We start from the raw sequence: 23566 nt of genomic DNA, 5'->3' as shown, positions 1-23566 counted from the left end.
CATACAGCGCTGGACTTTTTAAATTTTCTTTTGCTGTCAACTTCAATCCGTCACACACACACATACATGAAACTTAACTTAACTAACTTATTGAAAACTTACAAAAAGAATTAAATTTTATTTAATTTTTAGGTATTTTAGGAGGTGAAATAATAATTTATTAATATTTAAATTCAAAATAGGCAACCAAACAAACAAAGAACTCGCCACAAATAGAAATCTTGATATTTTTTTATGTAATTTATTTAAAATTCTTTTTTTCTCATTGTTATAACATGTTTTATAGTTATTACGAGTTGTACTAGTGAATTAAATCTCATTCGATATAATCCTCAATATGTAATAATATTAATTACTTCATTGTTGTGATTCTTACATCATTTTCTTTACAGTAAGTTACGTTTAGACTTTAAGTTTGTTCGTTACGTTCGTAATAAAGCCCGCTGATTGTTTATCGTGTGTGTGTTGAGTGTGTAGGTATGTGCCATCGCATTTTCACCGATAAGTAAGTAAATTAACGCTGCTTACTGGCTCATTTGCGTAAATGCATTACAAATTACAATTCAATTGATCACTAGTAACGCAACTAAAGCTAACAAACACTAACACATGTACAAATGTTACCCTAGTGTAATACGTAAATAATTTACAAATGAAATACAACACATTCGAACACATTTGTTAAGAATAATTTGTTATTTGTTGTTGTTATTGATATTCTGCTAAATATTTCGCTAGAGTTTTGATAATTGCGTCGATATTACGAGATTAATCTGATTAAAGTTTGGTAATAGGTACGTGTAGATTTGATTGGTGTTGAACAAAACAAGCATTCGAAAATCGATCGACAGTTGTACACGAAGGTAATTGTAGGTAATTAATTAAGGCCTAATCATTTCTTGATGAACTGCCGAAAGCTTAACGTTATCAATAGAGGTACTCGCTATGAAATGTACAAATCTGTGGAGTAATCCAGAGTAATCGAAGCTATCATATTGACATCTTTCCTCATCCTCCAAATCGCTTCCTTCGCTTCTCAATATCCTATACAAATATAATTCTATAAATATACTAGGTTAGAATATTATTATCGTCATCAAAATTGTATTCAACAATTTTTTCAACTACGGATGAACCCAATCGAGCGCAGTGATGTGGATAAAAGTAGAAAATTATAAACGCTAACAACATTCATAACAATTTTGATGGAACATCTTATAAATTTGGTTTCGCATCGATCGCGTGTGAATTTAGTTGCCTATGCTAACAGATTTTTGTGGTTATATTTGTATTATTTGTGACCAAATAGAAGAAAGCATTAAATAAAGACTATTTTGGTCCATTTTTAACCACCGACAAATAAGTTATGTTTATATTTTGTTTACAGGTTAATTGTGTATTAATAAAGATCTGATTCTGATTTTGGCAAAAGTCTACATCTAAATATCGTACCAGCCCGTTTAAAACAACAGACACTAAAATTAGGTTATGGTTATGTTGATTTTAAAATGTGTCTGTAGCTCTGCGATTTCGAAGGAAACGGCTCAGGACTCCCGGCGATTTGTTTTTCTCACAATAGAAATATATAGGTACCTATGTTATAATATTCGCTATATTTTTCCTCTTTTTTTGGTCAATTTGTACCTCAACCTACGAACTTTAGGCGATTAGTACGATTACTAGTATAGTAAGTAGGTATAACGTGTTGATCTCTGATGTAAGTAAATAGCTAGATGATGGTTGCGTAGTTACTTACATTATTTCGTATTATGATTCGATCGTAGGAGAATCGTGACTATTGCTAGCTGTGGAAATAGGAAGCGGTTTACAAACGCCAATGCGCACTGTGCCCGGAAGTGTCCCTTTGAGTGCCTGCACGGCCTGATCAAGTGTCGCATTCTTGATGCACTTGTCATTCACTGATATCAAGCGATCACCGGGTTTCAACCGCCCGTCCGTTTCTGCCGCCCCGTTGGGCACCAAACTTCGTATAACAATCACGGTAGCCTGTAGATCGACCGGGTCTTGATAATCCAAGATGGAGAATCCAAGGCCGCGATCCGTCTTCTTCAGCTCAATATATTCCACCGTCTCACCCCACATTGCGAGGTTGGTGTTCTCTAACGACCTGGATTTCGCTTTCTGCAGGCTGTTATCGTCTGTTATCGTAGCCGTGCTCGACGTGTGGATAGACGTATCGCTAAGGGCTTTGACAATGCGCGGTTCCGGCTGTGGGAGGAGGTTTTTCAGGCTACCGCCAAGGATGTTCCTCGAATCGAACGCTTCGCGATCCTGCGACGTGTTAATCACGCGATTCTCCTCCGACTTTCTTGCGCACACTAGCCTCACGGCATTCGGAAGGTCCCTTAGAATCTTCACCACCTCCACATGCTTGATCCCTAACAGTTTCTGCCCGTTGACTTCCAACAGCTCGTCACCGGAACACAACTTTCCGTTTTGCCCGACTGGCCCTTCGGGCAAAATCGACCGGATGTAATGATGCGGACGCACTTCCACTCCAGCCTCAACGTCGACGGTGCCCTCCAGGCTGATCCCCAAGCCAGTCAACTTCGTCAGGTGCGCCACCACAATCTCCGACTCGTCGCCGACGATGAGACTCCACTTCCGCTTGATGGACGTCTCGCACTCCTCCGTCGGCTGTGCGTCGAAATTATCATCCACAAAGATCTCACGCTCGGGACACTCGTAGATCTCGCTGTTGATCGTAGTCACCGACTCGCCCTCGGGCTCTATTATCGCCGCCTGCAAAGCAACCAACTTTGGAGGCGAGAAAAACAAACGCAAACATACAGCGGACAGAAACATGTAAAAAGAGAGCTAATATAAGTAAAATGTCGTTATGGCAAAGTGGCGAGTAAACAGTTTGCAAAGGCGTCACGCACTACTTCACGCAGGTTACTAGTTCAGTTCATCACGTGACTTACTAACCGACATTATTACATATTACATCATCAAACACACACAAACACACTCACACATGGAGAGATATAGCATGCACATGAACGGCAGCAACAAACATTCAAATGAGCATGAGAAAAATGTGGATGATGGTGACACGGTGTCGGTGTGATGTAGATGGTGGTGATGCAATGATGAAACAGAGCAAGATAGCAACATTGGATTTGATCTGTGCGGAAATGTGCGGTGTGTGTGACAACTGACTTACTTCTGTATCTATTGGGATCCAACTTAGGGTAGTGACTGATGGCGACGGAGGACTTAGGTCCTTCGCTTCAGTACTAGCAAGAGCCTCCTGCAGGTGCTCGTATTTGGGACCTCGGAGATACCTTTCAATGGTGAGGTTTACCTCAGTATCGGTTTGTTTTAATTTCTCAACAGCTTCATAGTTGCTGCATTCCTGAAGGCTCTCGCCGTTCACCTCAATTATCCGATCATTGATGCAAATTAAGCCGCACTTGTGTGCCTCGCTGCCTTCACTGATGCTCTTGACAAAGATCCCACTAAGGTCCTCCCGCTCACAGACATATCCAGCTATGGTAATGCCCATACCATACTCATTCTTATTAATACAAACGGTTATTCTTTCAGTTTCCGGTAGAGAAGTGTACTCAATATCCACCGGGGTCAAGATAATCTTCCCACCTTCGGGAGAGTCGCAGTTACCATTTACAGCTAAGTTATTTACATCTACATTTATCACATTCACCGAGCTGATGTCGTAGTTGGAGGTCACTACAGAACAAACACCCGGGTCTTGATTCGAGGTGGTCGCCGGTTCGACAATCTCCACCGTCGTGCCCGTTGCAGACGATTCACCATTATAGTCGCCGGGTGATTCAAAGGCCGCCTGATTGTACGCGTATTCTTCGTACCCGTTGGCGGCCAGCAGGCGCTCCATCTCCTCGGGATCGTTGAGCACCTTGGTGGGCACAATGGGCGCCGCGCTGTGCTGATTCGGGTAGCATGTCGACTCGACGGGCCGTGCCACCACCATGCGCACCTGCATCCCCGCCTGCCGCAGCACCGATGCCACCTGATCGGCGGAGAACCCACGTAGGTTGACATCGCCAATTTGGATTATATGATCGCCGCTCTGCAATCGACCATCCTTATCGGCGATGCCGCCGGGTAGGATCGACTTGATCACCACGCCAGTGCTACGGCCACCAACGATCCCAAAACCTATACCCGTCCCATCATTCACCAAATCAATCACCTCAACTTGCGTCCATTCCGTACTCAGTACCATCTTGCGTCTTTATTAGCTCATTCATTCTTTTACTTTAGCATTAAGTCCGCGCACATACAACCAACTGCGAACACAGAAAAAGTGTACACCTCAGTTACAAAGCCCATCGAGACTATTACCACCCCTCAACCTTCTGAAAACCATCTTTCAATCATTTGTGTCGCAATATCCATCTTGAATCATTTCACAATAGGTAACCAACAATGACAATGAAACGAATATATTTATGAGACGCATTGTAAGTTGCCTATGTTTACATTCGTCAAAAGAAGATCTTCAAAGAGGTTAAGTCATCAAAAACACGACCAGGACAACATTGCGATGATGCAACAATTCACATAAAGACATATCCCCAAAACACAACCAAATACCGAACAAAAATAACATAACAAGCACTTTTCGAACGCGTTACTGTCAATAAACCAAACATAAAAAATGATTTACAACGGCAATTTAAATAAATTATCATAAAATAACAACGTAGGAACTAGGAAGGGAACAATGGCAGGGAAATTCTTTTCGTCCTTCGGTGTCCTTTATTATTTTTGCGTTTCCCTTTGCACAGCGACACGTAATTGGTTACAAAGGGTTTGGCAAATGGTCAATTTCCAGCCAAATTAAGTGCCTGCCAAGAGCAGGTGGCCTCTTCTGAAGGCGCCCAGGTCGTTCGACAACAAATAAACGTTTCTCTTTTCGCGGCACGCGCGTTCGCGAAACATTTCTTTGTTTCTCGAACACGCTTTTGGTAATTAGACGGAGGAGTAACTTTCCTTTTCGTAATTCGAGCTGATATGATTATCCACTTCGAGTGCGCGCTCGCGCTCGAGTAGCGACTCATAATAGTTGCTTTAACGAGGTTTGCTTTTTCACTCGGCGCGTGCTAAGTGAGCGTCTCACGTTCCTGTTGATTTTTATTACTGTCAGAACATCAAGACCGAACCAAGCAAAATAAAACCATCACTATAGCAATATAAGTACGTAAAGAAGTAAATATTAATGGTAATGGCTTGTAATTTGTGCGAATTGTCGAGAATTGATTTGTTTCTTTTTTATTTTTGTTTTTCACTTGCAAGCTGTTCTATTTTTATGTTGTCGTTAAAGTTAAGACTGTAAGTGATTAAAAAACGTACAACTTGCGTTATATGATATGAGAATATGCTCGTCACGTTTGCGCTTAATTTAAACTTAATTGAACTTGTGAAAAATGCTAGCCGGCAGAATTTTTTGGTTTTATGAATTTTTGCGGCGGACTTTTGATATTATGATTGATGACTTTCCCAGTGGATTACTAAAGCGATGAAAACCGCTTTAGGGACTTCAAAATAATGGTTCATTGTTCATTTTGTTCAAAATTTAAAATAACAATTGAGTTGTCAACAAAAAATGCATTATGGATAATAAAATATAAAAAAATAAGAAATTTACATTAAAAATTACATTTTATAGCGTGCTATTAAATTTTCTCGAATTGAGTTATGTACACGGAAATATTTTTTGATTCCTATGTTCTTTCAAACAGAAAAACGCAATATGCTATTATTAATGTTTTTTCTTCAACTTCTTTCATCTCTTGGCACGCAAAACGAAAAAACTCTCAGAGCTAAAAATAAACCACCCGTGTAAAAAAAGAAAGATGAAATATATATATCCTCCGCTCCAGAAAGTTATTTTCCTTCACTCCCTTTCAAAGTAAGACTCCTCAAAGTCTGTAGTTTATTGCCGAATCAAATGTTGCAATTTCGTACTAAAATGTTAACGTTTCCACCCTTAAGAGTAGATAATAAAAATAATTTAATTAAAAATACAATATTTCACGAAATATTGATTCAAACGCACCCCAAAAACGAAAAACACGAAATATATGACATGCTACCCAATGATTAATTGGTTAAAATAACCAGAGAGCTTCAATAAATACATTTTATGGATTAAAATATGTTAAAATTAATATCCTCAGTATTTTTTAATACATATTTTTATTAACCATTTTTACCTAGATATTGCGATATTAATGTGTTTTTCTCGGCTATAAAGATTACCCTAAAATCTCTTGGCACGCAAAAACGCTTCCGAGGTCTAGAGGTCTAAAGTACAAGCATGAAAAGCGCAGACTACGGATCAGGGTTATCTTTAGTAGGAAAAATTCCGCACAAAGTTTCAATAGATGTCGACGAATAAATTCAAAGAGCAAATCCTTTCATCCGTTCGGCGGGCACGAAAAGTTGTAATAATTATTTTAAACTGCTTCCATCAGGAAGCTATTCAGCAGGAAACGTGCCAAAATGTCGACATTCCGAAAGTTTCACGAATTATTTTTCTACGTGCATACAAATAGAGACGTTTTTGAAGGAGGTTATAAATGTCGGCACTTAATTAAGAAACCGATCAAAACTTTCATCATAACATTCCAGTGTTTTTCTTGATTGATTAATCCAATCAGAAGTAGAGTAGAATTGCAGTGATTTTGAGTGATTTCGCAAGATTTGCGGAACGTGCCAATGATTGATTGCTTTCGCGGATTTGCACTCGAAAGAAAAGTTGCGTCTCGTAAGAGAGATGCTTCCGCAGCAAGTTGCAAAGTTGGAGGTTGAGCTTGTTTTTCCGTCATTTGGTATTCAAGCGATTGAACCGTTTCGCGCTCGACTGCACGAGTTTCGAGTTGCGACGCTTTTCGTTTCGGGGTCGTTTCGAAAAAGCAATGCTTTGTGCCAAAAACTCACTTAATAATTCAGGAACGTTCTAATTTTTGACCCGGCAGGACAAACATTGTTTTGGAATAAACACCCCATAGGATCAAAAGGTCAAAAAACTAATTTCGACCAAATTAACGGAAAAAATATATATATTGTTATATAAAAGAAAAGTGGTCACGACAAAATCAACTTAAACTGCAATCGATATAAAACAAATCGAGGTGTATCTGTGCGTGTGTGTGGGTGTTTTTTTTTTCTCCTTATAGTTTTCAGGTTATGTACCTTTCACGTTCGTGTTTACCGATCGGACCGAGCGCAAAGCAAACGTATAAATGATGTGGAGACATGTAAACGAACACAAAACCAAACCCCGCATAACCCACAAAACCCACAACTCTGTCCAACTTCGACAATTCGATACACAGAGAAAACACACACCACACAACAATCGAAAGTGGGCGAATGTGAACTTACGTCGCGCCTCACTTCCGAACTCGTCGACGACAACGACGACGACGCAGTCTATGCAACGGGTGGTAGTAGTAAAAAAATGTTATCACTCTGACGCAGCGGTCGCTCCCGGCTCCATATTCTCACGCCATCGGCGTGCCCATCGGATGCGTCACTGGAACAACGACGGCGGCGGCAGCGGCGTGGCGGGCGGGTGTAGTCGCCATGGAGAGCACCGCAAGCACTGAGCGTGCCGCCACCACCGGTGATGTCGCGAGGCGCGCAGTCGACGCGCGCCTCCCCTTTTACGTCGGCGGTGGCGGTGGTTGCCGCTTCTTCCCGATCGGTGGTGTGCGCCCCCTCGCTGCGACTAACTAAGGAGGGCGCGCACACACACGCACACATACTCTGTCGATTCATGGATCTAATCAGAATCACGCGAGTAAACGCAACGCGCGTCGAAAAAATCAATTACATTTGTGCCGCTGCATTCGTCGGAAGCAAGCAAATTCTTTGTGTACACAGTAACCGAGTGTGCCGAGTACACAACGGAAAAATTTTCAATTGCGCATCATTCCGGGATTCTCATCAGTCATCACTAGTTATTGTTATATCAGCGCGTTCTTTGTGTACTTTTCGGTTTATGATTATTATTATTATGACTTCATTCGCATACACTTTGTAATCATTTGAATCACCACCGATATTGTTTCTATAAATCATAGCAACCCAAGTTAAACTAATAAAACGAAAACCTGCAGAAACAAGAAATTTACGACGTTTTTACGCGCAATAAAGATGATGAAGTTAATTTATTTTTCAAATGGCGTCGTCCTCAAGTCAGTAATGACGATGAAAAATTGAGATTGAAACTTGGCACAGCACCACCACCTCGCACGCTTGCCACAACTTGAACTTGCCTTTGCTGGCCTTTAAATAATGTGTTTTGATTGATTAATCTCCGAGGAATAATCAAAATGTTTAGTACCAAAGTTGTGACATGACCTGACTACCTAGTTTTCTTACAAATATAAATTAATTAGATACCATAACCTAACATAACCTTAAATATGTTTTCATAGTTTTCACTAAAAAAATATGTACCGAATGATGGCAAGGCAAGCCTTTATTATAGAATTATTTTATTTATATAAAACTAGCTTTTGCCCGCGATTTCGTCCCGGTAGTGTTTAATAAAAAATGTAATTCGTTTTTACTCTCTTGTTCTAGACATAGTATGTGTCAATTCTATCAATAAGGACCGCACTTTTATTTTAAAGAAATTAATTATATAAAGAATTGCTAATAATGCACTTCAGCGCGCCTATAGAAAAGGGCTGTCTCAAGGGTTTTCCCGACAATTATTCGAATTACTCTCGCCGTAAAAACCATCCTTGAACTTTAACGAACATTTTCAAAACAAGAATTGGCCCAATTGGTGTAGGCGTTGTTGAGTTATGCGCTTACCAACAGATTTTGCGATTCATCATTATATTATTGATAGATATTATTATAAATAGTGTTCGTAAGTATACAAATTTCACAAATCCTTCAACATACTTAAAAACAATGCACCTAAGTTTACAACGCAAAATTAAACCGAGTTGAGTTAGTTACAGCATTAATAACTTAAGAACGGCAGGACAGATTTTGATGAAATATGATTTGTGGAATTTGTCTCAGCCTCGAATAGCAGAATAACTATTAAAACATCAAAAATTAGGATTTAAGGGTGTAAAATGAAAGATGAAAATTAGTAGGTATAGAGATTATTTCGTTGTAATAGCAAAATAACTAAAGTCTAGATGGCGCTAAAGTGCATTTTTAGCATTTCTCCACATGTTTATAATCACAATACTATAAAATACTAGCTGACCTGGCGAACTTCGTACCGCCTTATTTATTTTTTATTTATTTAAACTTTATTACACAAAAAAATAATATTGTACAAAAGGAGGACTTAATGCCGTAAGGCATTCTCTGCCAGTCACATCGCTAGCGACCCGCCCCGGCTTCGCACGGAAGTAAAAAACCGCATCAAAATCTGTTGCGTAGTTTCAATGATTTAAGCATACAAAGGGACAGACAGAGAAAGCGACTTTCCTTTTCCAAACAAAAACCTGTGTGTCAAAAACTTTAATAACCTTATTGTTGGCGCGGCGGGTATGTCACAAATTACCACAGATTACTATATAAATCATGTGAAGTTTATATATGCCTTCTGAAATCTCACACATAGATGGCGTGACAACGGGAGACGGTTTTATTTTTTTTCAATCTGTCCGAGACATTTTCCTAATATTTTTTTCCGTAAGAACCTTCTACAGAGTATTAGAAAACTGCCAAAAAAAAATCAGCCAAATTGGTCTAGCCGTTTTCACGTGATGGCTTGACCAGGCGAAGCGGGTTTCATTTTTATATATATAGATAGATTAAATTCAAAAATGAATATCAAGCCAGCTCTAGTATTAGGCTAGTTGGCCAAACTCATAGTTGGTACATTTCTGCTGATAACCAAATAAAACAATAAATTCTCTTAAAGTTTACATCCAATAATCTAGTTTTAATCCAAGTTACAATTCCAATTGATCCAAAGTTCAAGATGTCCTCTCACAAACTTCCGAATTAATTAAGTTTCCAAACTACAAAGACAAAACTACGCAGAATGTTTAATTTTAATCGACTATCAGACAAGATAAACAACGTTTGTTTATTAGTTTAAGCCATGATGTTGTCGCAAACATAAATATTTAAGATGCCTTGATTGTTTTTAGTATACTACGCTGTTGTCAACTTATAAAATTTATGCTTGTATTATCGACCGAGCCCGCATCGGATTGTTAATTGCGACACGCGCAGTTAACCTACAGCGCATTTTGTGGCGCGAAATAAAACTCATCGCACGTCGCATTTTCATAGCACGCCCATGGCGTCAATATCTAGTAAATCTACATAAAGATGTTTACACACCTACGCTGCGACTGAGGAAATCGCATTAGGTGTGCATGTCACGTGCTATCAATATTTCCTCCTTTCTCGTTCACGAGCAAATATTCAATTAAGCGCATGAGCTCCGAGCATTAATTTTTGGCGAATCCTATCACGTACCAAACTGCACATCAATTGAGGTTAATGATTTCGACTTTATTGCCATTGATTAAATTCCACACAATCAAAACAAATTCGTGTGACGTTTCACGTTTATCAATATGCAGTAGGTAAAAATTAAAGGTCATTATAATGCTGTTGGACTTTGATGACCTGCGTTCCACGCTTGACATTGTAAGATATAAAGATATCGATTTGGAATAGAGTAGAGTAAGGAGAATTGATAGCACGTGCATGACCACAGGGCATCAGCTGCAGCAAAGAACCCCGAATGGTTCAAATCCTGACCAACGTGTTCACCAGACTGGCACTGAACGTGACCTTAGTACAAAGCGTGCGTGTGTGGTTGATAAAACCCCAGGAACACACACTGCTCATTACGGCACCCACAGCTCGGTGCCAAGTGCGAGTCGGAATGAGGCACACTGCCGACGCCACCGACGTCAGGAGGAGGTCGTCGGTAGCTGGGCACGCGCCGCTCTCTCCCGCACCTCCCGCCTTTCCCCCCGCGGCGGCCGAGCGTCTCGCACACCGACCGACTGAATGAACGGCACGAACACGAGCAGTCTACCGCTGGTGTCGGAGCGCAAAAGCAGAACCGAGCGAATCCGTCCCGCACGCAACAACCATCACCACCGCCACCGCGCGCACCATCGAACACCACACGAACCACCACGTCGTTGCGCTCCTCCTTAGTCGGCGGTGCGTTATTTTTAGTTTCCGCGCGTCGATTCTGTGCCCGCCCGCTGCCGCCCCTGCTCGCATCACTTAGCTCCGAGAATATGGTATCTAGATTAAGCGGCAATGCTGGAATTTCGGTGATCTTCCTCGATCTCGACAACACGTTGATTCAGACGAGAAAGGCCGACAAGTTGGCTTGTAATAAGGTAAATACACTCTTTTGTCACTAACAATACAAGTGCCACAACCCCAAATGATTGTCATACACCGCCTCCTGCAGGTGTCAATCTAGGTTGTCATGACAAATTGAGATGCGTCAGAACGGTACTTCTGAAAATTTTCCACTCGCGAATTGCGACCACGCATAGCGCACACATTACGGACCTGCGCAACGAATCAGCTGACACGAGGATCGCGAGGCGCACGCTCATAACCTACAATTCGCGTCCGTAAACGTCCGCCAACGTAGATCCGCACACAAAACGCGTGAAAAACACCGTATGCATCTGGCACTAATAACATGCAAGACACTGTCAACACAGCATGTGCACCCAAACACTGGTTTATTTCCATGACGATGTGTATTTCTTGCAATAAATCCTGTTGATTCAGATGCTAACACGCGTGGATCTCAATCGAATCTTCTTCTCTCACTAGTGAGAAACCAGTATATGTGTGTCAGTTAGTGCGCAAGTGTATAGAGTGCGCGCGGTAAGTCAGTGACTTGTTTCTAAATTTAAACTCGCCGCGCGCGTATGAAACCGATCCAAAAATCTTTTTACCTATTTTGGAAGACGCGCAGTGTGAATACGCTAAAAATAACACGCGACGGCGGCGGCGTCGCTAAGAAACTCTGCCACATCTCCGTACGCAGCTTCAGTATTCATCCCCGTGCCGGCGCGTCGTGAAGTAGTAGTGATCATGGCTCAGATATCGGACGCGGTGAAAAAGTGCATCGCCATTTTACAAAATGCAACCAGCGATACAGAAAAGTTTGCTGCGTTGTTCATGGTGACCAAATTGGTAAAGGGCAAGGATTGTACTACCCCCGCCAAGAAGGCCATCTTTGAAGCAATCGGTTTCCAGTTCTTGAAACGATTGCTTCTTACCGGAGATGTGCCGATCGATTGCCCGCCTACGATCTACAAATCGGTTGCTCTTTCCATCCTCACGTGCTTCTGCAACGAGCCGGAGCTAGCCACCCATCCGGATATGTTGGCAAACATTCCGGTCTTTCTCGACATCGTGCAACAAGCAGATACTGAAGACTATGACGACAGTCTGATCATTATTGGTGAAGCCTACGGATGTTTAAAGAGTATCGCGTCTTTTGAGGCTGGGCAGAAGGCCCTGTTTGATATCGGCGCCATTGGTAAAATGACTGAAATTTACTCACAGCAGAGTTTCCAGACAGATGAAGCTCTGAATATTTTGGTGGTCCTGGTGAGCAAATTCGGATCTGCATCCTGGGACAAAGCTAACCCAAAAGGGTTCCACACTATCATCAACAAGATTGCTCTTGATTTTGAGACTGATCAAGATGAGCGGAAATTTGAGCTGTGCGCCATCTTGAATGCATTGCTCTATAACTGTCACAGGAAGGGTATAGCCGAATCGGCTGGTGCGGAATCATGGCCGACCAGTGTTTACAAAGGACTCTTTGATATTCTCACTAGTAAAATTGGTAAGAAACAAAGAGATCCTGCTTTGATCCTTGCGTCCACCATGTTGGACCTGCTTGGAGCTGAATGGACATTAACGGATGAAGAAAAGGGTAAACAATTTTTATTACTTTTGGTACAATTATCAGCTGTAGAAGTCAGAATGCAACTCGAGGGTAAAATGTTAAATCAGGCCTATGCCCAAGCGAATCTCATCACTGGATGCTTCCTAATGTTGGAGATTTTGATGAATTACATTGCCACAGACCAACTGGATTTGGAACAGAAAGAAAAGCAAACTCTTTATACTGGTTTAAAAGGTGCATTTTCGGCCGTTATCAGTTTCCTCACAAAGGTGTCCAATGACAAGAACAGCAACAATTTGGAACCCAATCAAAAGTTGTTTATCTGCGGTACAGTGAGAGTTCTTGCGGCTTGGTTAGCTCAAGAAACTTCCGCAATGCGCCCACAGGTCTACCAACTTTTGCCTTATATACTGGGTCTTGCCAATGAGACTTTCCGAGCATGCAAAGCACGTAGACTTGCAGAGAAAGCGGGAACACCTATTGAAGGCGATGATCCTCTTAGTCGTTTCGATGTCCTGAGGATTTTACTTCCTGCGATGTGCCATTTGACTGTTGAAGATGACGCTAGGAAGATTATGCTCAAAGCGGGACAGGATAAAGTTCTCTATGACTGCTTCGAATATCATTGGTCGATTGTTCATTATAAGCGCCCGCCTGTACCACGAAGCGAGCGCTTGAAGGTTCTTGCTAATCCGACCATTACTTTCACCCCTGAAATGTTGGAGGATATGCAGGACTCTCGTACGGCCATGATCAGCATGTGCAATATTTTGATGAACATCACCGTTTTGGAACCCAAGTATATTGAAGAGAGCGAAGTCTTTAATAACCTAATGAAGTTTATATTTGAGAATCTCCCAGAATTAAAGGATATACATGAAAATCTACCCCTCCATGGAAACCTTGCAATTCTTGGTCTTTTACTCATGAAGCAGCAGAATAAAAAAATCAAAAAGAACGATTTCTCCATCTGCCGGTATATCCAAGCGACAATAAGATGGCTTTGGGATGCATATGTAGTCGACGAGTCTAGTGATACTGGTCTCGTTGTAGCAATGAACTACAAGGAGGCTTGGCAGGAGATAACTGAATTATGGTTCCTTGGAATGCAGACCATGAGTTCAGTGCTTGCTGCAGTTCCATGGATTTCCGAATTCGCCATTGAAAGCGGCTGGGCCGAGGGCATCATTGAAGCGTTGAAAAAAGTCAAGATCGGCCAACTTCCGCCGAATGTGAAGTCGGCGTACGAGGACTTCCTCTGCCGCCTCACCGACGCCAACGAGAACGTTGCCGAGGTGCTCAAAAAGGCTGACGCGCTCAAAGCGTGCCGAAACCATCGGCTCATGGAGCTGGGCAAAAAACTCTTCGGGGACTAGTTGCGCCAGCGTCGTTAAAGTTAATTGTATTTAATAATGCGCTTTTCGCCACCGCACACGTTTACTAAATGTCAGTGTGTCGGGCGCGACTTAACCGCAGATTGCATACGGTAATGAATCGAATATTAATAATGTTAACTTTTAGCGTTTAGCTTTTTATACACCACAATTAGAAATGTTTTTTTCTGCGAGCGAATGTATGTTTTTATGCTGAATTATACAAAACACACTGTATTTTACTTGCGTTTTTTCCTGTTTTTATTAATACCCGAAACATTTTATAGGGCACGCACAGGGCACTTTTAATGGCAGCCATGTTGCTAGACGGAAATAGTGAGTGACTGTAGAAAAACTCAAATGACGCACGTTACACATTCATCACGTTGTTTCTATTTTCTAAGACGTGAACCATAATGCTTTGTTTCGAGCGTAGGATCGACGATTCCGGAAGCACACCGTAAATTTCTAAACATACATACACCATGCACCTTTGGCTCGGAATCAAAAATGTTTTCGACCCAATGAATATCAATAGATGAAATGTCGATTAAAGTGCACGACAGATAAACAAACGCTTGTCACTTCCTCAATTGGTTTTATTTTATTTTTTATGTTGTTTTTACATTTTTGGCACGAACGGCGGCAAAAATCTATAAATTTTAATAAAAATGTTGCAGCTGAATTTATCATAGAGCTTGTGCCAAAATGGCGAATTGCACGACGCGTGAATTTATTAGGTTTCGGCCGTATATCTTAATATTGGCATGAACAGTGAGCAATAATCTAAAATTAATTTTACTGTCATATGTAAATTTCAAATTGTGAACAAACATCCGTGAGATTATAATAGTCCAATGATAGAATGATGGCATTTGTATGACTTGCAAAATTGTTTTATTACTTATCATTATATTCTATTTACTTTTGAAATTGAGAGTCTTATTATAAGTTGATTGCATGAATACTTTTGCGACGCATGGAAAGTAAAAATATAATATAACGATTTTGCTCATTTCTCTCATTATGTTGATTACAATCAATTGAAAAGATTATGCCATTCATGAGTTGGCAATTCACAAAGCTTAAATCAACTGGGTTTTCCAAAAATAAACCTAACTAAAAACAGTATACTTGTGTGATTTATAGCTTCGACATTCGACATTTTAATCATTTCGCGAGAAAATACAAAAACAACTTTATATTTGTATTTGACTAGCCAGAAACAACAAATAATAACGAAACAAAACTTTGAATGCATTATAAATGCTTGGGAAACTGATAATTTTAAAACTGTTCGATAATCCGTGTCATTAAAATTTCGTCACACGGTCTCGTCATGACGCAGTTGTCCTGTGCTGACGCTCAAACACCATCGATTATACAACTCGCCAGTATCGTACAATGCGCGGAACAATTTCAAGTACAACAAATCGCACAATTGTAAGAACCGGTCCAGTAACTTTCTTCTGCGGCAGGTTAAACGTTCAAGCTGTAAAATTTGAAGAGACACGCCGAATTGTTGATCGTACCTAAATGCCAAACTGCCGACCAAGACCACTAAAACTTATTTTGAGGCCATGGGAACTTCAACCTAGATTTTTAAATATTTACTTGAAAACCGCCTGCAATTTATCTCGTTTTAAAACAGGATAATTGGCACACTGGCACAACTAGCCCAAGGAATAACACATTTTTTTAATAGCACGCGTTCTACATAATTTAAAAATACTCATGACACAGCATAATGACGAGATTCGCACGCGTTCAATGCGAATTCGATCAAAGTCGGGAAATTCTAGCGCAAAATCAGTTTTGATCTCGTGCCAAGCACAACATCACACCGCTAACCGATTCTCGAATAGTCTTTAAGTATATACCTACATGTATAAGAGTGTAATTTCAACTCCACGTGGCGTTATTTGTTTCAGCTGAGCGAGATCCTCGCCGAGAACTTTGGCGTGCCATTGGAGGCGGCGCGCGCGACCTGCGGCAACTATTTGCGGGCGTTCCGCAAGTGCCCCGACAACCCAAGCAAATCTCTGGATGCATGGCGGCATTTATTATGGAAGCAAGCGCTGGGAGATCAATACAGTTCGCTGGCAGGTAAACGAAAATTTATATACGTCGCGCACGCTTTACAACATGCATGACCGCATCCACGTGTATCCATTTTTCATGGGTTACTTTGGGCCTTCAACGGGATGAAGTGAATTTGTTTCCGATAAACTTTGAATAGAATCCTTGACTGGACTCCAGTTCAGCGTAGCGTAATCCGCCGCGGAGAGCGATGACCAGATGCATTGTCGTGCCCGCATTAACCTTGTAGTTTTCCAGCGTTCGATCGTCGCGCATTTTCTTGCCTTGATAGATCAGCCGCTGCTGGTCGACCGGAATTCCTGAAACGTAGCGTGCACGTGCGCGTTCGTGCGGACTAAGGACATCGGGTTGTCACATGCGATAACTCACCTTCGCGTTCCTCTACTTTGGATTTCACGCTTTCAATTGTATCATCCGGCTCTACGTCTAGCTCGAGTTCTTCCCCGGTTAACGATAATACCTTAATCATCATTTTGATATTGAACTTGTTCACTTTGAAATTTATTTTGTCAAATTACTAAATGACATGCCATGTCATTTACGAATAATTTTTCACCGCTCTCTTTGTTATTAATTACTACACTATTTTGTAATTATTCATACATAGGGACTCATGCGTTAGTCACTGATGTTATAGTCCTCCTCCCTACCATTTTTTACGGGTTGATTGCTGATATAACCAGCTTTTCTTCGTTTTGTAGGTTTAGCGTGATTAAAATAAATGTTTATTTTCCAGGTGAAATTTATTTAAAATGGCTGCAGTTAAGGTATTACTACCTTGCGCTTACCCCCGACGTGGTTACTCTTCTCGACCGGTTGCACTCGCAGTATATGTTGGGCCTCATCACCAATGGCCCATCAGCAGCGCAATGGGAAAAGATCGAACGTCTAAATTTAAAATCTTTCTTTGATATTATCCTCGTCTCTGGAGATTTACCATGGGAGAAACCACAACAACAGATATTTCACGAAGCATGCGAATACCTTGGAGTAGAACCTCGACAATGTTTAATGGTGGGTGATAAACTCGAAACGGACATCCTTGGCGGTATACATGCGAAATTAGGCGCAACAGTTTGGATACCCCTGTCTAGTGATGATCAAATAAACGATTTTGGTCCGGATTACACAATTGAAAAAGTGACGGATTTGCCTAGTTTACTTCCGAAGAACACCGGCAAGTTGGGCAATTTCAGGCGTCCGAAGAACGGCTTCAGTCGCCTGAATCATAATTTGGATCTGGATGATTGCAACAGCAACAGTAGCGATGGCAGTTAGATGCATAACTGCAGTTTTGTCAAGAGAATGCAACGTAGTGCAATAGATTACGCGTTAGTGACCATGTATAGATCCGCGTAGATTCTAATGTTACCAGCTTCATTCATCAAGCTTTGCGCGGTGTGTTAAGCCACAAAATGATGGCGGATTTTTTGCAGTAAACGCGATGGATGGCAATACGAACGCGCTTGTCTTATTCGGCAATCAAATACCAATGTACACAAAGCGAAACGTAGTAATAATAATCTTGATAAATCTCTGTGATACATACTTTTTCAATTTTATGCATAAAGATTTATTCTATTATTATTCAAGTTGAATAAAACGTAACTTATCAAGGAATGAATGTATGCATTGGTCATACGCAACTTATGATAGATTGTATTGGTACTTAAGTTTCATAACTAACAAATACTAAAAATAAAAAGTAATATTTTTCAAACTATGGTGGGATTGTAGCGGATGAAGCTAGTATGTAAAGTTAAGATATATTGTGATAGAGAAGCGTGGTCGAATGAATTTAATGTTTATACATGACGGATAGATAGTTATACGGGGTGTTATTATGTAAAAGTTTATCTCAACCATGATCAATCAAAAAACGAAAATAAGAAGAAAAAACTAAAAATCAGAAGACATCTGATGATATAAAAGTGCAAATATTATGTTGTTATCAATTTGTAAAACACCCTCACAGACATTCTCAATTTATTATGTAATCAATGATTCCTGAAGAATGTATCACTGCTGGTCTTGAACAAAGTGTGTATTTGTATTGTATTGTTCAGAACAACAATGAGGCAGTTGCATACTAGTAACCAAGTACCTGAGAACCTGAATTTAGTTGGCGAAAGCAAACAATGTACCAAATGTACCTATTGACTTATTCCAACTCATAGGGTATGTGTAGCAAACAAACATTTTTGTCCACATTCACTAGCTAGACAAGCTCATGTTTAGACTAGAGGTGTCTAGACCCTGTAGACACAGATATCAGTACCGTTTACGGGTTGCATGGTGTTTCAATACAATAGCATTACCTACATATAAAATTACACTTGTAGTACATATATACAATATACATGTAACATAAACAAGTCTATCAAACCAAGAACTGGTCTAGTTAATTGTATCAGGGATGAGATATGAAGTCCATTTATTATTTTTACAACAATACACATTCAATTACCCAGAAAGAAACGATTGTACAGTAATAGCTATTTTTTGTAATTAATAATTGTTGTAATCAGTATTTATTCTATTAAGTTTTAATAGTGTTGTTACTTTGATGATAGTCAGTACAAAATTGAAGGTCGCGATGTTGTACTGGATGATTATTACATATTGCGAATGGATTTGTATCCATTTGATGTTGTTTTTTATATATTTGTGACATTGATTCCTGCCAATTTAAGTTCGTATTGCGTTTAATTATTATCGCATGACATTATTACAACTATTACGTTGTTTTCAAATGCAGATCGTGTTTGTAAACTTTTTAATCAAACTATTCTGTATGTGGTGGAGCGCAATCTATATCAATCTTATTATGAGAAGTTTATTCTTGTATAACTTAACAAAATAACATGTGTATTTTTATATGACGTTAAAATGATTATTATTGTAATAAATATCATTAGCACTAGCTTGTGCACGTTAATTTCCGCTCAATCAACTCGATAACCTCTGGATCTGTTAGTACTGATAAATATTTTTTTACTAGAGATACATTTGGTTTGTTTTTAATAGAATTTTTTTCTTCAGTTGATTCATTATCAGAGAACCGGCTGGTTTGTTGTTTTAGGAACGTGTGTAATTGTTCACCATTCAAATTAGACAGTGATTGTACATAATTACTATGTTCTATTGTAGTTGCTTTATTATTGGGGTAAGTTGTGTCAGTAGTGTTTAATTCAGGTTTACCAGACTTACAACTTGTAATGGCGCTTTCAATTAGGTTTAAAGTATCAAAAGTGGATAGTTCCCTTAAATCTTGCTGAAAATGATTGAAATTAATTGTAAATTATTTTACAGAGAAATTTGAACCTAATACTTACTGCATTATTAATTAGCACATCCTGCTCATCATTTTTAAGACAACTAGTCAGTGATTTAACCATACTTAATGTTATAGCTTCAAAAATTCGCTTTTTGTGATCTTTATCAATTGGAATCCATGTGTTTATACTAATTGATAATTCTAAATTCTCAACATAGTGCCACCAACCATTAGGAACAAATAATACTTGGCCTGGTTCTAAGATGATTTTCTTACAATTGGTATCTGTAATCAGTTAATGTTATTGTTAACCAAAAAGAAGAGTTTTTCTTACTTGATAAATAGTCATTCATTGTTTCTGATGGACAATAAAAATTTATTGACGAATATACAGTTGATTCTTCATAAGGAATTCTTGTTGGTTTCAGGTCAGTGTTGGGAGGAAACAAAAGCCACAATTTCCTTTAAAAGAAAATGAAAAATGACACAACTGATTGTGAAATTTATTATGTCTGAAGAATTACCTGCCAGTAAGTTGAGCAACTAAATTAAATCCATAGGTATCAACATGACATGGAGTATGTGCTCCCTCAGAACCAATCCAAATTGTGCTGTCTTCAGCTTTCATATCACTATATCCATAGTTTTCCCAACTAATTTCCTAAATTATTATTTTTTTATTAATAGAAAAATTTGCCTACTTTCAATTAACGCAGTTTCTCACATTTCTCAGGTCAAACTTATCAATAAACCATTGATTTAAATATTTATAGTCAAAGTATAACCATTTGTTTTCCTCATTAAAGTTGAGAAAATCTTCAAATGTGCCTTTGACTATTTCACAAGTTTTTTCCCATTGAGGTTCCTTGATGTAAAAAAAAAACAATAAAAATATTTAATATTGAACAACACATTCTTACTTTGGAATATTTTTTAGAACCCAATCTAAACTGAAGTTTAGTATTTCCTAAACATTCTTTCCATTTTGATATGTCCCAGTCAAGAAGTTGCCATTTTAATAAGTTATTGAATACAACTGGTTCTGTTGCGGTTTTAATTATTGTTTTTATATCTTCGCTATTCATTTTAGGCGTAAAGTTTAAATTTACTGCAGCTGTCGGCGTTTTAGATCAGCTGTTCTTATGTGAGGTTAAACGGTTAGTTATCCTATAGTTCCTCTTGTAATCAATTTCTCAGGAACTTTCGTGTTGCACGCTTGACAACTGAAGAGAAACTGAAAGAGTAACATTGTTATATTATGCATTATCACCATAAAAATTAGGTCCCTTTTTCCCTTACCATTGTCATCTTCTTTAGTGCGTCTAAAAGTAGATTTACGTCGTCTTATTATTTATCTTCAGAAAAGATATCAGGTATCAAATGTGTTATGTATCTCCAAACTTGTCAATCAAATTACAAGTATGTACATATTAAGATAATTGTATAATAAATATGTTTCATTTAATAATAAGCAATATAAACATGCTATTTTTTAATATATTTAAAAATCAAACATTTTAATTGATGTTTGTAATAATTGGTTTAAAACATCATTACCTCGGCAGAAAGAGGCTTTTAATTATAATGCTTAAATATCAGTTAGTCAGTTAATAGCACTAAAGATTTATTCTGTAGATGGCTTTAAGTGTGCCCTTAACTTACTGTAATACTTAATTATTAATTATCTTAGAAACAAATAAAGATAAGGAAATACTGAAAACACCAACAATAAAAAATATTGAATGTTTAAAAAATTTTCTGACACAACTTTACTTTGGAAAACAATAGTTGTTGCGGGATTCACAAGATGTTGTAAATCAAATGTGTGTGTGCGCTTCTGCGCTGCAAGTATGTGGGTGAGTAAAAAAGGTCGATGTGCATGATCACCCAAAGCGAGTCAGTCATTACATCACTAAAATTGAGTTGTAAAAGTATATTATAAATATTAAGATAGTTCAAATATTCAAATATCTTCAAATTTCTGTTATCATATCCTACAAAAAATAAATTTAATGTTTTATTGAAAAACTTTCTATAGAAATGTTTGGCATTCGTTGTTTTTTCTCAAAGTTTATTTCACATGTTTTAAACCCAGTTGGCCGTTGTTTACAGAAAACAAAAAAATCAAACAAGAGTCGTTTAGTTCATCGAATCATTTGCCACACATTTTTTGGTGCGAATCTTAAAAATTTTAATCTAAAGTTGAAAAAATGAGAGAAATTGTGCACATTCAAGCAGGGCAATGTGGAAATCAAATTGGCGCAAAGGTAAATTTTTTACAAACACGCAATAAGACACGTTCCCCATCTTAAATTCCGCTTATGTTCTGTGTACCTTCAGTTTTGGGAGGTGATCTCAGATGAACACGGAATTGACCCAACTGGCACCTACCATGGCGATTCGGACCTGCAACTGGAGCGAATAAATGTCTACTACAATGAAGCTACAGGCGGAAAGTATGTTCCTAGAGCAGTATTGGTGGACCTCGAACCCGGCACCATGGACTCGGTACGCTCAGGACCCTTCGGACAAATCTTTCGTCCAGACAATTTCGTCTTTGGCCAGAGTGGCGCTGGCAACAACTGGGCAAAAGGCCACTATACCGAAGGCGCTGAACTCGTAGACTCTGTCCTGGATGTGGTGCGTAAGGAAGCCGAAGGATGCGACTGCATGCAAGGCTTTCAGCTGACTCATTCCCTTGGTGGGGGCACCGGCTCTGGCCTGGGAACCCTACTAATTTCAAAGATCCGAGAAGAGTACCCTGATCGCATTATGAACACGTTCTCCGTGGTGCCATCCCCGAAGGTATCTGATACCGTAGTGGAACCCTACAACGCCACCTTATCTGTGCATCAGCTAGTGGAGAATACAGACGAGACATATTGCATCGACAATGAAGCTCTCTACGATATATGTTTCCGCACGTTGAAACTAACAACGCCCACATACGGAGACTTGAATCATCTAGTCTCGGCTACCATGTCAGGGGTGACAACCTGTCTGCGATTTCCCGGCCAACTTAATTCCGACCTGCGTAAACTGGCTGTCAACATGGTGCCGTTTCCGAGGTTGCACTTTTTCATGCCCGGATTTGCTCCATTGACCTCTCGAGGCAGTCAACAATATCGAGCCTTGACAGTACCGGAACTTGTACTGCAAATGTTTGATGCCAAGAATATGATGGCTGCTTGTGATCCACGACATGGTCGCTATCTGACTGTTGCAGCCATCTTTAGAGGACGCATGTCAATGAAGGAAGTAGATGAGCAGATGCTTAACATTCAGAACAAGAATAGCTCGTATTTTGTTGAATGGATTCCAAACAATGTCAAGACCGCAGTGTGTGACATTCCACCACGAGGGTTGAAGATGTCATCAACTTTCATAGGCAACTCTACCTGCATTCAGGAGTTGTTTAAGCGCATCTCTGAGCAGTTTACTGCCATGTTCCGCCGTAAAGCTTTCTTACATTGGTATACTGGCGAAGGTATGGATGAGATGGAGTTCACTGAAGCGGAGTCGAACATGAATGATTTGGTGTCTGAATACCAGCAGTACCAAGATGCCACCGCTGAGGAAGAGGGCGAGTTTGACGAGGAGGAAGAGGGCGACAATGAGGGAGACAATTAAACTGGACATTGCTTGCACAATTCTATACTTTATTAGTACATAATCTAACATAATTACTGCTAGACTGGAGTATCAAATTGATGGTGATGTCGTTCGGTCATTTTTAATTGTCCTCTTAGAAAAGCAACTCTATATTTTTAGAGTATCAATAAAAATAACTACTCGATCGTCAAATTGTTGTATGCAACTTCTTATGCTTGTGTGTTGTTTCTTCCATGTATGTACACAGACCTGTAGAATGTCCAAACACAAGTTCTAATAATTATCATAATTTAT

The 23566-nt window shown here is 39.5% G+C and overlaps 5 protein-coding genes across 6 annotated transcripts; 3 read left to right on the top strand and 2 right to left on the bottom strand.

Moving 5' to 3' along the window:
• Window positions 1-225: 225 nt before the first annotated feature.
• Window positions 226-10847, bottom strand: LOC135799325 (patj homolog). The gene is made up of 3 exons (XM_065312387.1): window positions 7399-10847; window positions 3188-4295; window positions 226-2763 (listed from the first exon to the last, which is right to left on the bottom strand). The coding sequence occupies exons 2-3, from the start codon at window positions 4229-4231 to the stop codon at window positions 1768-1770; spliced, it is 2040 nt and encodes a 679-aa protein (XP_065168459.1). The 5' UTR covers window positions 4232-4295; window positions 7399-10847; the 3' UTR covers window positions 226-1767.
• Window positions 10848-11039: 192 nt separating this feature from the next.
• On the top strand, window positions 11040-14525 carry Neurochondrin (neurochondrin). Its single transcript, XM_065312385.1, has 2 exons — window positions 11040-11369; window positions 11444-14525. The coding sequence occupies exon 2, from the start codon at window positions 12085-12087 to the stop codon at window positions 14284-14286; it is 2202 nt and encodes a 733-aa protein (XP_065168457.1). The 5' UTR covers window positions 11040-11369; window positions 11444-12084; the 3' UTR covers window positions 14287-14525.
• Window positions 14526-15622: 1097 nt separating this feature from the next.
• LOC135799904 (N-acylneuraminate-9-phosphatase) lies at window positions 15623-17661 on the top strand. The gene is made up of 3 exons (XM_065313142.1): window positions 15623-15706; window positions 16215-16389; window positions 17120-17661. Exons 1-3 carry the CDS (start codon window positions 15623-15625, stop codon window positions 17659-17661), a joined length of 801 nt encoding a protein of 266 aa, XP_065169214.1.
• A 1139-nt stretch (window positions 17662-18800) lies between these two features.
• HSPBAP1 (HSPB1 associated protein 1) lies at window positions 18801-21137 on the bottom strand. Of its 2 annotated transcripts, none has more exons than XM_065312390.1 (7): window positions 20960-21092; window positions 20581-20894; window positions 20385-20525; window positions 20185-20321; window positions 19995-20122; window positions 19719-19945; window positions 18801-19657 (listed from the first exon to the last, which is right to left on the bottom strand). In XM_065312390.1, exons 2-7 carry the CDS (start codon window positions 20743-20745, stop codon window positions 19304-19306), a joined length of 1152 nt encoding a protein of 383 aa, XP_065168462.1. In that variant the 5' UTR covers window positions 20746-20894; window positions 20960-21092; the 3' UTR covers window positions 18801-19303. The 2 variants fall into 2 exon arrangements, with proteins under 2 accessions (XP_065168462.1, XP_065168463.1); XM_065312391.1 differs by having other exon boundaries at window positions 19505-19653; window positions 20960-21137.
• A 594-nt stretch (window positions 21138-21731) lies between these two features.
• LOC135799327 (tubulin beta chain) lies at window positions 21732-23464 on the top strand. The gene is made up of 2 exons (XM_065312389.1): window positions 21732-21927; window positions 22001-23464. Exons 1-2 carry the CDS (start codon window positions 21871-21873, stop codon window positions 23288-23290), a joined length of 1347 nt encoding a protein of 448 aa, XP_065168461.1. The 5' UTR covers window positions 21732-21870; the 3' UTR covers window positions 23291-23464.
• The last annotated feature ends 102 nt before the right edge of the window (window positions 23465-23566 follow it).

Source organism: Atheta coriaria, unplaced genomic scaffold (assembly GCF_025399875.1).
Source record: "Atheta coriaria isolate IRGN ID8LTWV9N9 unplaced genomic scaffold, Caltech_Dcor_3.1 hic_scaffold_9_pilon, whole genome shotgun sequence".
Classification (NCBI taxonomy): domain Eukaryota; kingdom Metazoa; phylum Arthropoda; class Insecta; order Coleoptera; family Staphylinidae; genus Dalotia; species Dalotia coriaria.
Note: the sequence above shows the minus strand (reverse complement) of the source record. Positions and strands in the feature narration are given on the sequence as shown.